This window comes from Vanellus vanellus, assembly GCF_965231255.1.
Source record: "Vanellus vanellus genome assembly, chromosome: 4".
In the NCBI taxonomy this organism is placed as follows: domain Eukaryota; kingdom Metazoa; phylum Chordata; class Aves; order Charadriiformes; family Charadriidae; genus Vanellus; species Vanellus vanellus.
Genome location: NC_138909.1, coordinates 6,882,698 through 6,897,861, shown reverse-complemented (window position 1 = coordinate 6,897,861; position 15,164 = coordinate 6,882,698). Strand labels below are relative to the sequence as shown.

Below are 15,164 nucleotides of genomic sequence, written 5' to 3'. Positions count from 1 at the left end.
AAAGATGGTACTAAACAACATCCTTTTAAACATCACTATAAAGTTAACACATTCTTACCGCAAGTCACAAGAAAGCAACTTCCCTCTTGACAGGCACCATTTTTCAGATTACTATGTAAGCAGACAATTTTGCAAGGACTTGTCAGTACAGTGATAAAGTAGTCCATGGGTGAAGAAGTCCAACTAATCTACAAGCACTAACATCTGATGGGTTTGGGGGCAGCCCACAAAAACTGAAGTGGCTTCTGTACTACATCACACTGTTTTGTAATTTACAGCTTTGACACCTTTATAATGCTTTAAAATCACTATCAAAAACAGCAATTGCCACCAAACAGCAAAGTAACAGTTTGGTAATTCAAAGTTGCACATTTGGAAGTACACAGAATATTTTTAACCCTTCTACCACAAACAATATACAGTGAACTACAAGCCACTTGGCAAATCCATGCTAAACAAAAGTCTTAAAATGACTAGGAAAGGATGCCTGCAGATAAAGCACAGATTGCCAATTTTTGGTTTTGACAGTGATTCTTGCATTGGTATACTTTGCTTAAAAAAAAAAAAAAGAGGAAATCCAACTTTAACTGATTTTCTTTTTCTTTCTTGAAGACAGTTATGAAAAAGGTGGGAAAAAACAAGAAATCCATCCATAGCAATCCTGAAACTAACAGGAAAAAAACATGTTAATAACTCCACAGGGTGTGGGGTGGGAGTGGGGGTGAGGGAGCAGAAATGGGAGGCAAAACAAAACAGATTCGGAAAGCTGTTCGATACTCCTACCTATAAGAAAACATCAACTTTTGGAAAAAACTAAACTGTTACAGATGGTTTAATAACAGCACTTAAATTGACAACAAGCTCTGGAATGACTTTCTTGCTGCAAATATAAACCCTACAGTCAAACATTTGACTAATCAGAATTACATTTTACTGAAAGAAATCATTCAAAGCGACTTCACATACAATCCATCTCATAGTCAGTCACTGAACTGTTCGCTATGTGAAGACTTCACAATCCAGGATCCATAACTATGTTGCTCTAAGTAGTTTTGCAGCAAGTTTTTAGCTTGTTGGTACAATTCAGATTGAATCTAAAAAAGAAAAAGAAAGAGAACTTGAAAGATCTCAAGAATGATGGTTACAGACATCTGTCTTCTTGCAGAAAACGGTACCTACATATCTTACAGTTCTCTCAGTTGCTGACAGCGAGAGAAAGTGTTACAGACTCTAAAAATATACTCTTTTTGTATGTTTAGGCATTTATAAGCATGGAAGAATTGTTCTGTTAAAATTTTTTTTTTCAGCATCTTTTCAGTTCCGATAACAGCTTTACACAGAAAATAAACATTCACTATCATTCAGTGCAAATCTAAACACATGAACAGTCATTTAGCAAGCCATTCCATTTTAAAGTAGTTTTTGAATCATTTAAAAAATTCTCTCTTGCATGTTCTGACAGACGGAAAAAAAAAAAGATACATACTTATAAAAGCTTAAGTTTCACACAGCAATTTTTGAACTAAAATATATCTCTTGAACTAAGAAGAAAAAAAAACCTGGAAGAGTACAGAGAAGTAAGATGAGCCTACATATTTCCAAGTGGGGCCAGAAGTGAGTAAACTGTGTTTACAGCAATCAAGAATCACAGTAGCTCCTTTAAGTAATTTCTCTGCATTTTTATAACACAAAGGAAAGCCTGGGACCTAATGCTGTCTTCCAATGAACGATTCCTACTTTCCCACTCCTCTATGGCACAAGAATCATCCCACAAGGCTACACTGTGCTAGAAAAATACCTACATGTGTATGGAACAACTATAAAAAGATTAAAATGAACTAATGAACAAAAAAACCCCAATCTTTTTAATATGAAACTATCTTATGTGAGGAAAATGGCCAGCAACCTCCATATGCTAAGACAAAACATGACAGATTTTCATAAAGAACGTTTCAAGATTAATTCAGTAGATTAATTTTACATGAAACCAGCAATTTCAGACGTTCTCAGGCAAAGATTGTAAGCAATAAAGCAGATCCAGCTGTTCAGTTGAGGTCTTCAGCAAATGAGAAAGTCACCCTCTCAAACCACCTTTGAGAGTAGCCATTAAGAGACTCCTTACTAAAACTCCCCCCCTCCCCATACCAGCTTACCTTAGCTTCACGGTACGTTGCAACTTGAAGCAAATCATTCCGTTCTGCTTTCTTAGCAAGCAATCTGAAACGACTAAACATTGCCGCCTTGCAAAGGCGACTTGCCATGTAAGTACCACTTTTGAATGGTGAACTATAGTCAAAATGAAAAAAGAATAATAAAACTTAGTAAAAATACATTACAGGTATATTGCTTTGATCATTACAGGATTTTTTTTTCCCCTCCAATGCTTTGTGAATACGATCATTTGATTGTACTTCCACTTTCAATAAGCAAAGCTAATGCAAATCAGCAGCTGTGAGAATTTAAACAAGCCAACAAAAAACGGTTTTCAAACTGGAATTAATCTGAACTAGGATGCTAACTGGTTTTATGTATTGTGAAAACGAAAACATTCAGTACAACAGACAATGAAATAAATGTATCTCAATCCAAGAACTATTTAATTTCATATCTTGGTATCTCACTGTAAAGTTACAGGATCTCTAAAACTTCATCTAATCATAGGATGCATTCACCTAACACAGGAGAGAATCTCATTTGGGTAATGCTGTGGCATTCATGCATAACTTAAAAAGGGAATCCTCCAATAAACTGGCACAGAACAATAAGGCTAACCATTATTTACAACATAATGAAGAAAAATTCTAACCTTTCAGTGGTTTTTCCATTTAAGCCATCCACAACCTCCAGTGATGCATCTGACAACGACCAATTCAAACTAAGAAACCACTGTTGAACGTCTATTTCAATTGGGTGTGCAGCATTCACCAAGTAAGTATGAGATCTGTTGACCAGATAAGGCATGGGAAGCTCTGATGTAAGTGCATCATCAACACGCTGTTTTACAGCTATTTCTAGCCCTCTTATATCCTTGCAATTTCCATTTCCTGTTAAACAAAACAAGATCAGTCATGTATAACTACATCAAACTGAAAAAAAAAAAAAAAGCAAAGAATGCAGATGTTTCCATTGGTCCCCATTATATTCATTTTTCTACATAAAATTAATGTTTGGAAAAATCAATTCCAATATTCAATTTGCAGAACAAAAACTATTTCACTGCTTCTTTTCCTCAGGCATCATTGTTTTCATTGGATGCCTCCTTTTCGGAACAATTATTCTTCATCAACTCTTTACATTCCTTGCAGAAGACACCATTAAAATAGGAGCCACAACACAAACTTTAGGGGAATACATTATACATTATCATGTTTACTTTGAATACCACTTAAGCGAGCACAACAGAAGTTTTTCTACCGCTTTAATGTAAAAGTGCCCAAACTTCCTCAGAAAGAACAGGGAGGCATTCACCAATTCTCGCAAGATCTTTTGGAGCAGTTCAAAAACCTCATTCTGTGTTAGAAAAGAAAATGCTGCTACAGCTTCAATGTCTGGGAAACTCAGACATCTGTGTATCAAGTTTCATAATACAAATACTGACAGGAAGAAACACCTGAAAACCTTCAGGATAATACCCATTAATTTAATTCCACCACATAAATAAAAGCTACTGAAATGAGTTCTGATAAGAGTATGCTCTTCCTGACTGCCACAAAATCCTGAGAATTCACTCTCACCTTGGTAATCCCTGTTCCTCAACAAAACATCTATTTGCATTAACCAATACAAAGTGGTGGGGAATGAAGACCACAGAGAAGACAGAAAATCAACCACAGACTTTCCAATAGAGCTCGTAAGATACCCCAGAGCAAAACTCAGCATACTGGCAGAGTTTTTACCACCACTGCTCATTTCTACAGTTAAGTGACTAACAATGTCACTTTAAAGTCACCATATTTGACTGAACAGTTAACACAGCATTTGTCACACTTGATAGTTTCTCAATATCTAAAATTTAATTTATTATAAAACAATGCTGAATTGCTTCTGTTACTCTAATACATAGTAAAGGAAGGGCATTCTGGCAAGCTAAAACAAACCCACGATGACAAAAGAGCAAGCCTAAGTCCTACATTAGGACATTTCAAAGATGAGTGAAAAAAATATACACACTTAGTACCTTTTCAGAAAAATACGGTAATTCTTTAAAGCACCATCTTGGTTTAGTTTATGTTTTATAAAATGTAATCAAACTGGAACATGAAAACATACAAAAAGCCCACTGAAGCTTGCATTAAGCTTACCTACAAGAATACTGTTGATATACACCGGTTCAATGAAGTGACTCAGCAACGCTCCCTGAATACCAACCACTTCCCATTTTGTTAATTTGTCACTAGCTGACATACTGCTTGCCCTAACAGTTTTAGGTGGACAGCAAGCAGTTAGGTAAATCTTGCCTTCTATAGCAACGTGGAGGCTCAGTTCTTCGCTAGTTTCATATGCAGATATAGATTGTGGATTAAGATGTCTAAAGTAAGACAAGAAAATGAATTTCAGTAAGAAAGTGCTCTCATCAGAGATTATTGTAAAGTGGTATCTAATATTGTTTCTCAGAAAACAATTATCAATAGATGTGGGCCCTTACATTATGTTCAATATTTGTAAATTTCAGAAACACCACATTCAGCTGCTCAAGTGACTAGAACACTGAAATCAGTATTAAAATAAGAAATAGTAATTCAACCCATTCTTAACCATCAGTTGTGCAAACATTAAAAAAGATCAGTATATGCTACAAACAAGCTATCACTTTGCGTCTACTTACACTATGAGAGAAGTTACTTGGAGGCGGTTCATCTTGTGAAAAAGCAGCTGTAAGGTTGTTAAGCTCCTTTAAAACATAATTTACACTGCAATTCTTCAAAATATTTAAAACAAGCAGATGCAATACATTAGGGAGACAAAACAGTGATTGTTCTAAAGCAAAACATAGTTATCCCTCTTTAGTTAAGAGGGATAAGAAGTCAAAGCCTGAAGTTTTGAGCTAACTCTCCCAAATTTTATCATAACTTACAATGTTATGATGAAAGGTGCTTTTCCTTCACTACATTATTATAAAGCAACCATTTAATTTTGGCGTAAGTAACATACTACTGCCCACTATAAAGTGGCCACATTTTGCTACTCAATGTATTACTTGCAAGTAGCTCCCTTCTAAAAAACATATTTAAATAACTCTCTATATAAGCAAGTCTGCTGTATTAGAAGAAAATAATTCCCAGACTTTGTCTCAAGAGAGCACACACCAGAATGGACAAAAAGCAAGAGAAAGAGTGCCGAATCTGTGATCCATCAACTATTATATAGTAGCTTACAAACTTTGTCCAGTCTCATCAACTATTTCCTTGTAAGAGCAGGCTATGACACTGAAAGTAACCTAAAACCCTGTGCAATTCCAACAGGAGGGGCTCCCCCAGTCAGCACAACTTACAGTGAACTGACTGTGACTTCCAGTTCATAAGTCTGCCCCCTGAGCACCCCAAATACAGTATGAAAGCAGCTAGCTATCTTGTCTATATGAAAAAGTTATGACTGTATGACATTCAGGGACATTATTCCACTACAAGGGACACAAAATAACATTATTTGTAATACCTTGGTAAACCAGTGACTGCTGGTCACTGGTGTCAAAACTAAAAAAACAAACCTGTTCGAAATTATAACACAAGTTAGAAGTGTAAAGGTAAGCACAGAAGTGTATTTGTCCCATCAAGTTTCTCTCATTACCTTTTTTCTGCAAAGGAGAGCAGGAGCCTGTTGTTTCAATTCAAAGCTTTCTATACTCTAGTCCTGTGGTGCAAAGGATGACATTAAGTCACCACATCCACTGGGTTAGTGGTTAAATTAGTGATTTATTAGTATTTTAATAGTATCTTGGGAGGGGGGTTAACAGGTAAGCAGATATCTGTAATAAACAAAGCATCGTCCTCAAGCTATAACCCTTGTAAACGTTCTTTTGTATTGTCATATTGAACTGTACCTCATACGCTTATTGTTACCACCCTGCACATTAATGCTGAAAAACATGAAAAAAATTCAGAATATCCCCCCCAACTTAGAAATGTGTAACAATGTGTATTTTCCACACGCACAATGCGTTTGTCACTGCAAACAAATTAATCTTCCACTACAACATCTCTGAAAATACCAAAGCACTTACATCTGTGATTTTAACTGAGCAGTTCCCTTTGGAAGCTGATTCATGTAGAGAAAGATAGTTGTATTTTGCTTTAGGCTAAGCAGCTTCGAGCCCGGTGCTGTGCAAAATATGGATTTCTCTGTCCTCAATGGATTCTCATTATAGAACAGCAAAAGATGTCTATAAAAATATCTAAAAGAAAGTGTTAAGTAACAGTATATGTGAAAAATACTACTTTGTTTAAAAATACATGGGCATCCACATTTAATTCACATGATTTGAAAATAATCCAGAAGCTTTATAACTATAAAATGCAAATGTGCTTATATTTACATTTGCAAAAGCAAAACTGAGAAGCACAGGCTACAAGAGAACTGGTAACCATTTGTAAATGCATTCTCACCTAAGCAGAGAACGTCTTGCAATAACAATGGCATGGCTGTCATGCAACACTCTTCCGCAAGGTTGAAAGCACTGACTGTAATTGCATTCTCCTGTTCCTAGAGCTACGACTTCATACTGTCCACCTAAAAAGAAAACATGTATTTTTACGTGACTGTGGTGGGTTAATCTTGTCTGGCTGCCAGGTGCCCACCAAGCTGCTCTCTTGCACCCCAGCAGGTTGGGCTTGATGATCTCAAAGGTCTTTTCCAACCTAACTGATTCTATGAAAAAATGAAATGAAAAAGCTCATAGGTCAGGATAAGGACAGGGAGATCGCTTGCCATTTACCATCATGTGCAAAACAGACTCAACTTGGGGAAGATCAATTTAACTTATTGCCAAGAGAGTAGAATAGTGAGAAACAAAGGCAAAACTAAAAACATCTTCCCCTCAACCCCTTTCTCCCAGGCTCAACTTCACTCCTGACTCTTCTACCTCCTCTTCTCCCTAAGTAATGCAGGGGCGTGGGAAGGCATCAGTTCCTAACACTTCCCTGCTCCAACATGGGGTCCCTCCCACAAGATACAGTCCTTCATGAACCACTCCATTCTAGGTCTTTCCCCCTGGCTGCAGTTCTTCAAGAACTGCTCCAGTGCGTGTCCTTTCCCCAGGGTGCAGTCCTCCAGGAAGACAATGCACCAGTGTAGGTCTCCCATGGGGTCACAGGTCTTGCTAGAAAACCTGCTCCAGCATGGGCGCCTCTCCACCGATCACAGCTCCTGCCAGAAGCCTGCTCCTGTGAGGGTTCCTTACAGGCTGCAGCTTCCTTCAGGGGACATCCACCTGTTCTGGCCGATACTGATCTACGCAGCCTTGCTGATCCATACAGCCTTACTCCTCTTTGAGACAGCACCAGGAAATGCTTAAGTACATCTCAAGTATTTGCATGACTAGCACAATCATGCATGTGACAGAGCCATTGGAACAGAGTTATGTCAAAGAAGGAAAGCTACCCTATTTACTAAATGAGAAATGCATTAATCAAGGCTCTCTGGGAACACAAACAGTCTAGGCTTTCCACTCCCCAATACTCAGGATCAAAACAGACTTGCCTTTTTCAATGATGAAGGCAGCCAGGGAACTGCCACAAGTTTGGTACTCAGGATGACTGGTAGTCAGGCTGTTAAATACTTCTTTAATTGTTTCTGAAAGTTTTTGATATATAAGCTGTCTTCCTTCTAAATGAAACAATAAAAGCCAGCAAGAAACAAATTGGCAGGGGGGGAAAAAACAGGCATGATCAACCACTTGCCAAACTATAAATCTAAACACAAGGTGAAAGCACTACTACCAACACACACTTTTGGGATTCTGAAGATTATCAGGACAGACATGAGTAAATAAAGGACAAGACTATCTAAACACTTTATGCTTTTATTATTCATGATAATAAATCAGGGATATGGATCCAGTTTGATCACCTACTGCACACAGTATTCCAAGTAAGGACAGAAATACTGTTTCCATTTCTGTCACTGATTCACCACTGAAGAAAACTGCTTGAATTTGTGTCCATTTGTAGAACCAATGGCCAATCTCCTACTTTAGTGACAGTGTTCTTCAAAGAGAAGATGTTTAAAATAATAGTAACTTCATAAACGTCACTAAATGCAGTAAAAGTAAATATGAAAAAAAGAAAAAAAAAAAAAAAGACCACGCATTTGCTTTCAATAGAGAAAAACAAGACTATTCCTTACCAAAACAGTTCCTTGAAACACGAACAGAGTTTCCTGGAGTTTGGAGCTCAGTAGGAATACAGGGATGATCTAAGAATTTAACAAAATTTCCAACTGGGATGGGCATTCAAAATTTCAAAACATGGATCTCATACTATTTCCAGCAAGTTAAAGTTCCTAATTCTCTTCAAAATCAGAAAAGAAAATTCTTAAGTCCGTCTAAGTATAGAACTACTTAGGCAGCAACACTTAAAGGAAGATAAACATTATGGTAACTGAATTATTTCGAAAGTAGTAACTCACTGTTGAAGCCTTTTAATTATAAAAAAATCAAAACCACTTAGAATCAACCTCATATTGCTGTTACCTAGCAAGCAGCAAATCAAGTGTAACAGCAACAAATTAATTCATTCCTTCAGTATTCTCTGCTCTGTGCTATAAACTGATGCAACTCCTAATACACAGAAGAAACAAAGAAAAAAAACAGTTTCAGAACCATAGGACAAATGGTTTTGCCCAAAGGATTCAAGGAAACTGACAAGAGGCCCTAATACTGAAGCATTTAGTAAAACCACACAGAGATTTTGCAGGAAACTTTTAGCAAAGCTTTTCAAGTTCTAATCAGGTGTTGCTTGAATATTTACCTGACTTTTCAGAAGCCTTTGCCTCTGTATACTCCAAGTTAAGTAGCTCATCAAGAGCCAGTTTAGCTGCATCTAATTTAGATTCCTTCTTGTTTTTTCCCAGTCCAGTTTTGTAGCTAATACCATCTACCACAGCGCAAAAGGCAAAATAAGGCCTTATAATATTGCCTTTAAAGGAGAAAAAAAGCAGTCGCAATTAGTGAAATTACCTTAAGGTACTTTTATCCATAGCTTTATGTGCTTATATTAATTCCAAAGACAAGTACAAGACAAAAAGACAATTTTAGTGTAATACAACTTGAACCTACACCTCCACAAGAAATTTTGGCGGTTTTCACTTCATGCACTTTTCACAAAGTTCTGGTAGCAGCCAGAATTTTATACAATTCATCTGATCAAATTCTGTAGGAATTAATTACGAGACACAGCTGCATACACAATAAAAGGGCAGCCAAAAAGCAACATCTGTGGAGGGCAGTGCAACCAACAGTAAATAAATTCATCTGTATTAGTGTCATCAATACTAACTGCAGAAATTCAGATCACCTCAAGGATAAATAAGTATTATTTTATTTAAGAAAAGAAGAAGTATTTACCTGCCACACTAGTTTCTTTCAATTCAAGTTGTACATGGTGCATTTGTGCAAACTGATGCAAGGCAGATACTGGGTTTATTACTCCCTGTTTATATCTTGCGATAAGCTCCTCCAGAGCTTTCTTTGGAGGAAGGGCTGATAATGGGGGTGCACGGTCTGCTTTCAAAAGTAAAGCTTCAGAAACAAAATTAAAAGAACTGAACACAATCTCCGATAGCTTAAATCTGATTACAAGAAATGCTTTTTAAACGCCTCATAGAAGAACAAAAGGCAAAAACATTTATTCTCAAGCAGTATGCTTTGTATTGAATCCTACATTAACAATACCAGCCATTCTGAAATGGTGTGTACCTCCCCTCTCCTAAAAGCATCAAAGCTTTTACTTTGAGTACTAAATCCATTAACCTCTGAATATAGACAGACATTACATGTAAATACAACATATATTCCCACTCCTTGCAAACCAGTGATGAAATTAAAGTTGCTGATGGCAGATTCAAAACAACGGAGCATGTGGTTTTTCATACAAAATTATGACGCAGTAGAACTCCCTGCCCTAAGACACTATGTAGTTCTAGCAACCACACACATTATTCAAAAAGCAGGTAACTCATTCAAAGAAAAAGAAAGCCACCCGCAAAGAGCTGGTGAATAGAGGGACAGCACCTCTGGCTGAGGTGGCCAGGACAGAACACCCACCCTGATCCTGCAGGTTTCCCCCACACCCACGATGAACCACATTTGGAACCAGGACAGCAGTCAGGTGGGTGTTTCAGCTGCCCTAGGCCAGAGTCCTTATGCTCTTCAGAGGACAACGTGAAGCAAGTCAGCTAAGTTGTAAGAGACTTCTATAAATTCTGAGAAGCAGTCCTGAGGCAAACCCACACTTCTAAGTTTCATACAAAAGACAAACTCTGGATAGCTGTCTTTGACTTAGAGGTCTCCTATAGAATAGCCAATTAACATTTCCCGCAGCGTGTACTTCTGTGAAGGATCAGTGTGTTCTTTTAGATTTAGATGCCTTTACCTCAATACAACTATTTGGAGAGAGAGAATTCAAAACACATCCTGGAACATCTGGAACTACAGTTAAAACTTTTCTCAATGACCTCTACATAAATTCACACATCAGTACATATCCCATATTTTGGCAACCTCTACAGCATTTTTAATGTATAACTTGGAATTTGTAATTATGAAATGCTACAGACCATGTAGCCCACCCCACAACAAAACTCTTACTTTAAGAAACTTCCAGTACAAATGGACACAGGAAGAAGTGGAACAAGTTCAAGTAGATGCTAAAGAAGCCATTTAAAAAAATATAGTGGTAAGAAAGAGCAGCAGAGGGTTGCAACCTTCTAAAAACAAGAAAATGATTAAGTTATTTTCACTAGCATTCACAGCGCATTTTAATATCTAATCCCAGTGTATAAACTGAAAACTGTACCTGGATTTTGCATCACCTTTGGTACACTGTACCTCTTGGAAGGTGGAAGTTTTGGCCTTACATCCTCAGACTGCGAAAGATCCTCTGAAGGTGGCTGCCTCGGAGCCCCAGCCGGCAAAGTCTTCTTTTGTACAGGGTCAAGGGTGGGTATTCCAGCACTCGGAAACCAGCCACTGCTGCTACTCATTTTTGACCAACCTAAGTTAACAGCAGAGTTATGAGATGTTGCAGGCATGCTGCAAACCCCAGTTTTCTTAGTTAAGCCATTTCACAACAGCACTATGAACAACTCGCACTCCCTACAGACTGAGGCAGAAGAGCCCAGACCCAGCGTCCTTCCAATCCCTCCCCTTCCCCAGGCTCAAAGCCACTTCTCCAGTTCGTTAACCGCTTTCCCTCACACTTTAAACCAAGACTCCATGCGGCTCTGCACCTCCTTTTACAACCAGCCCGAAGGACAGGGCAACCCCCCAGCAGGCACCTGAGGTAAAAAAAAACTAAAGCAGCAAAGCTGACTTAAGTTTCTAGGACGAGCTGGAGTTAAAGGCTTCGGTACGTTCTCTCCCGTGCTGTGAGGAAACCCACCCCTCTCAGGCTCGGCCGCCGCGGGCAGGTGGAGCACTGCTGAGGTGAGAGGAGGGCCCAGCCCTGAGGGGACGGGCTCTACCGGCCCGTGACCTTCTCACCGCCAGGGACGCCTCCGCGCAGCCCCTCCATTTCGTGGAGGTGGTAGATCCCTCCGCGGAGGAAGGAGGGAGGGGAGAGCCTGGTACCGGCGCAGCAATGGCCGCCGGCAAACCTGCCTTCCCCACCTCGCTGTCTGGTCGGCTTCCCGTGCCGCCGCCCCGGGATAAACCGTCATAACTCTCCTCGCCACCTTCCAGCTCCCTGAGGGGGAGACGACGGCTTCCCGCCGCCGCGGGGTGAGGCGGTCCGGCGCCGAGTCGCCTCACCTCAACGATAATCCCGTACACAGTTAACACTTAAAACATTTTTTTTTTTCTTTTTAATCAAGGAAGTTGAACAACAACCAAAAAAAAAAAACCCTGTACAGTAGTTAAATTTTATTACAAGTGTAATAAACTCCATGATTTTTAGCACTAAGGCAATCACAGTTTCATAAGTTATATATATATATATAATTTACACAAGTCTACATTGACAAATCAATTACCGGTCACATCAACGAGGGGGTTGTGTTATGGCAAATAAAGTTTATGAAAATTCACAGTTAATCTGCAAGTATTTTAAAGATGCAGGAATCATATTGCACATAATAAAACAGTGGACGCTGAGGAGCAGATTTACAGTGTTCCAGCTATTCCTTCACAGAATATACATTGGTCATCATCATCATCATGCAATAACTTCAAATACAGAATGGTATCATGTACCACGGTAAACAGTTACTCACAATGTAAGTTTTAAATAGAGTAGCAAAAAGCTGTTAGGTTTCTCTTTAAACCATATTTAAATTCTTAAAAATACAATAAAACACTTTGATAAAATCAAACGGAATTACAGTTGTCACATTATGCTTTTAGTATTCTTCTTTGTCTTTTCCTTTCTTTTCCTTTTCATCCTGTAGTGCAGTACCAAGTTTCTTTATAAGGACCGACAACACTTTGTCCAAAGGATCCATGACGCCGCGCTGCAGCCACTTTGGAATTGTAGTCCTTGCGTGGTGAAAGCCCAGCTTTTGGAGGATGTAGTCAACGCCAACGGGATCAATTTTTCTCCCAGTCCAGGATATTAGTCTAAAAAAAAAAAAAAAACAACAAAAAACAAACACACAAACCACAAAACCCGACAGTATGCAGGGGACTCAACCTCAAACATATAAATATAGCAACTGGTGTTTGTATAAACAAACATCCATTTTTACCATGGTTACTTCCGACCAACTTAAGTCCAACAGGCATTGTTTCAAACTTAATTTATACAGATGAGCTGAAGATGACCAGTGGAACAGCCTCTCGAAGAGGCTGCGCAAGGAGGCAAAAAACCCAGACTGGGCTGCCTCCAGATCATGTTTAAATTGATTTATTATTACTGCTAACACGAAATGCCAACTGTCAAGATTTGTTTGGCCTGGGTTGATGTGGTGTTTGACATGTGAATGGACACTTAGGTGCTCCAGCAGTGTCAGCAGACGTTAAAAAACAAACAAACCCTGACACAGAGGAAAGTAATTTTCAGTGATCAAAAGTGTATCTTGAGAGCAGCGAGTTGCTGCTATACACGCTATTCTATTGTGCTAAGTTTTAAACTGCCATATAGCAACTGCTATACAGGGCTTTTTATTTTTAAGGTGACTGCTTAAAGAAGCACTAAAACTGGAATGCTAAAAATGGAAAAGTGCAAGATGAAAATCTATGGCAGAAAGCAAATGGGCTATTGTGGGACAGAGTGAAACACAGTAATCTGTGGTCTTTAATGAGTTTCATTTTACTGCATCCTAATTTTGAAGAGCCTCCAACATCTTTCATCTCATAAATTCTAATCTAGAAGTTAACTGATGTAACAGATAATTGCGTTATGCAGCTTTTGTCATGTCCTGGAGCAGGAATCTTTCATAGCAGCCAAAGATGAATCTCTAACAGAATCCACATGGCTGATCCTCTTCGGAGCTGAACAGCATCAACTTGGAAACACCTGTCGTTTACAGGACAGTACCGACAGATAAAAAGCAAAGACAACAAGATTGCAGATAAACCTGCTTGTTACCTGAGCGTGGGTTCCAAATGCCAAGTATTGCACATAAATTCCCTCCAGTCGACTGTAGTGTAAGTAATGCTTTCCTCTGCCTCTTTGTCAGTGGAGTTGTCCTCAAGAACACCAACGGAGTTTTTCTGCCCTGGACGAGCAGCCAAAATGCGAGGAGGAAAAATTGCTGCAAAATGGAGAAAGGAAAAAATCCCACACCAGTCAGTCATGAGCATCTCACTTGAATTCTCTTTGTACATCGTTTAAAGAAACACAGGCACAAATCGCAAAAAAGAGAGAACCACCTTGTGTTTCAGTTTACATAATTTCTGGCAAACAGTTTTGGTTTGAACAAAGTGCTATTAAAAATATCTTATGAAAACTGTAATAGACACTGGATAACACTGGAATGTCAGATTCTTCCTTCTCTCTGCCAGCCCAAAGCATCCACATACAGGGGCTTTCTTTCAAATTCATCATGGCATTCAACAAAGCATATCAAGATTCTAGTTTAGAATTTTTTTTTTAGATTGACAGAATAGTCTCTGAGGAGGAGGATGGTGGAGGAATAGTTAAGTTCCATCTTTGTCCAAAGGCATCACGGCGACCTGAACCCAGCTCTTACTGGAGTTTAAGTCCAGTAAGTACAAAAAAAGGAACAGCAGCTCTTCCTTCAAACAACATATTTTATAAAATAAAATAAAATATGTGAATTTTGATTTAAGGTAGTCTGAAAACATTTTTTTTGTACAAAGTTCCACAAAAAATAGTTATCTTCCCCTTTTGTTAGTTTCTGCACCTGTTGGGACATTATTTACTATAAAGTGCTTTTAGGAAAATGAGCCCTCCTAGCTCTGTTGTACACAATTACATGTAAACAGGTTTTGATATGGTTAGTTATAAAAATGAACTTTAAAAATACTGAATTTAATGTGTTCCACATCAGGCAAGTGTTACTTTTATACATCACGTTACACCACATGAATAAATGTTACATTTTCTGTACAATTCAGTAATAAATGCATACTATGCACAACACTGAATTTCACACACACACAAAAACCAAAATATGTGACTTTCACTGTGGTGGTAACTCATTGCTTATAAGTACATTACCATGTTACGTTACTCTTGTGGCAGTCTTTAAAGAAAAAAGTACAAAAATGAGAATCTAGAGCAGGACTGTTGTGGCAAAATCTAGAAAATCTTAATTTAAGATCGGAAGTTGTAAAACCTCAAATAATCAGCTTCTAATTTCAGTGATGATGTCATCTGATATAATATGGAATTATATAATAATTACAGTAAATTTAACATCTGAAATAATTTTATCTATGGTCAACATCTACAGTGCCATTATGATCTTTTCCAAGTCTCAAGTGATTTAGTAGGTTTTAGATACTCTTGGCAATAATTACTTTTAAAGCATTAAAGCCACTAGATGATGCC

General features: G+C 38.3%; 2 protein-coding genes across 2 annotated transcripts in view; both read right to left on the bottom strand.

The window, feature by feature from the left end:
- Positions 1 to 980: 980 nt before the first annotated feature.
- On the bottom strand, positions 981 to 12,366 carry ADAD1 (adenosine deaminase domain containing 1; the record flags this gene model as incomplete). The annotated part of the gene is made up of 12 exons (XM_082482445.1): positions 981 to 1,094; positions 2,154 to 2,286; positions 2,807 to 3,044; positions 4,302 to 4,528; positions 6,221 to 6,391; positions 6,603 to 6,726; positions 7,696 to 7,821; positions 8,964 to 9,131; positions 9,560 to 9,733; positions 11,010 to 11,207; positions 11,677 to 11,962; positions 12,349 to 12,366. 12 exons carry the CDS (start codon positions 12,364 to 12,366, stop codon positions 981 to 983), a joined length of 1,977 nt encoding a protein of 658 aa, XP_082338571.1.
- BLTP1 (bridge-like lipid transfer protein family member 1) overlaps positions 12,016 to 15,164 on the bottom strand; it is a 120,083-nt gene continuing 116,934 nt past the window's right edge. Inside the window, exons 84-85 of the mRNA XM_082482267.1 lie at positions 13,737 to 13,902; positions 12,016 to 12,766 (exon numbers count right to left, since the gene is read on the bottom strand). Of these exons, the coding sequence (XP_082338393.1) occupies positions 12,550 to 12,766; positions 13,737 to 13,902 (383 nt within the window). The 3' untranslated portion in view covers positions 12,016 to 12,549. The remainder of the gene's footprint in view (positions 12,767 to 13,736; positions 13,903 to 15,164) is intronic.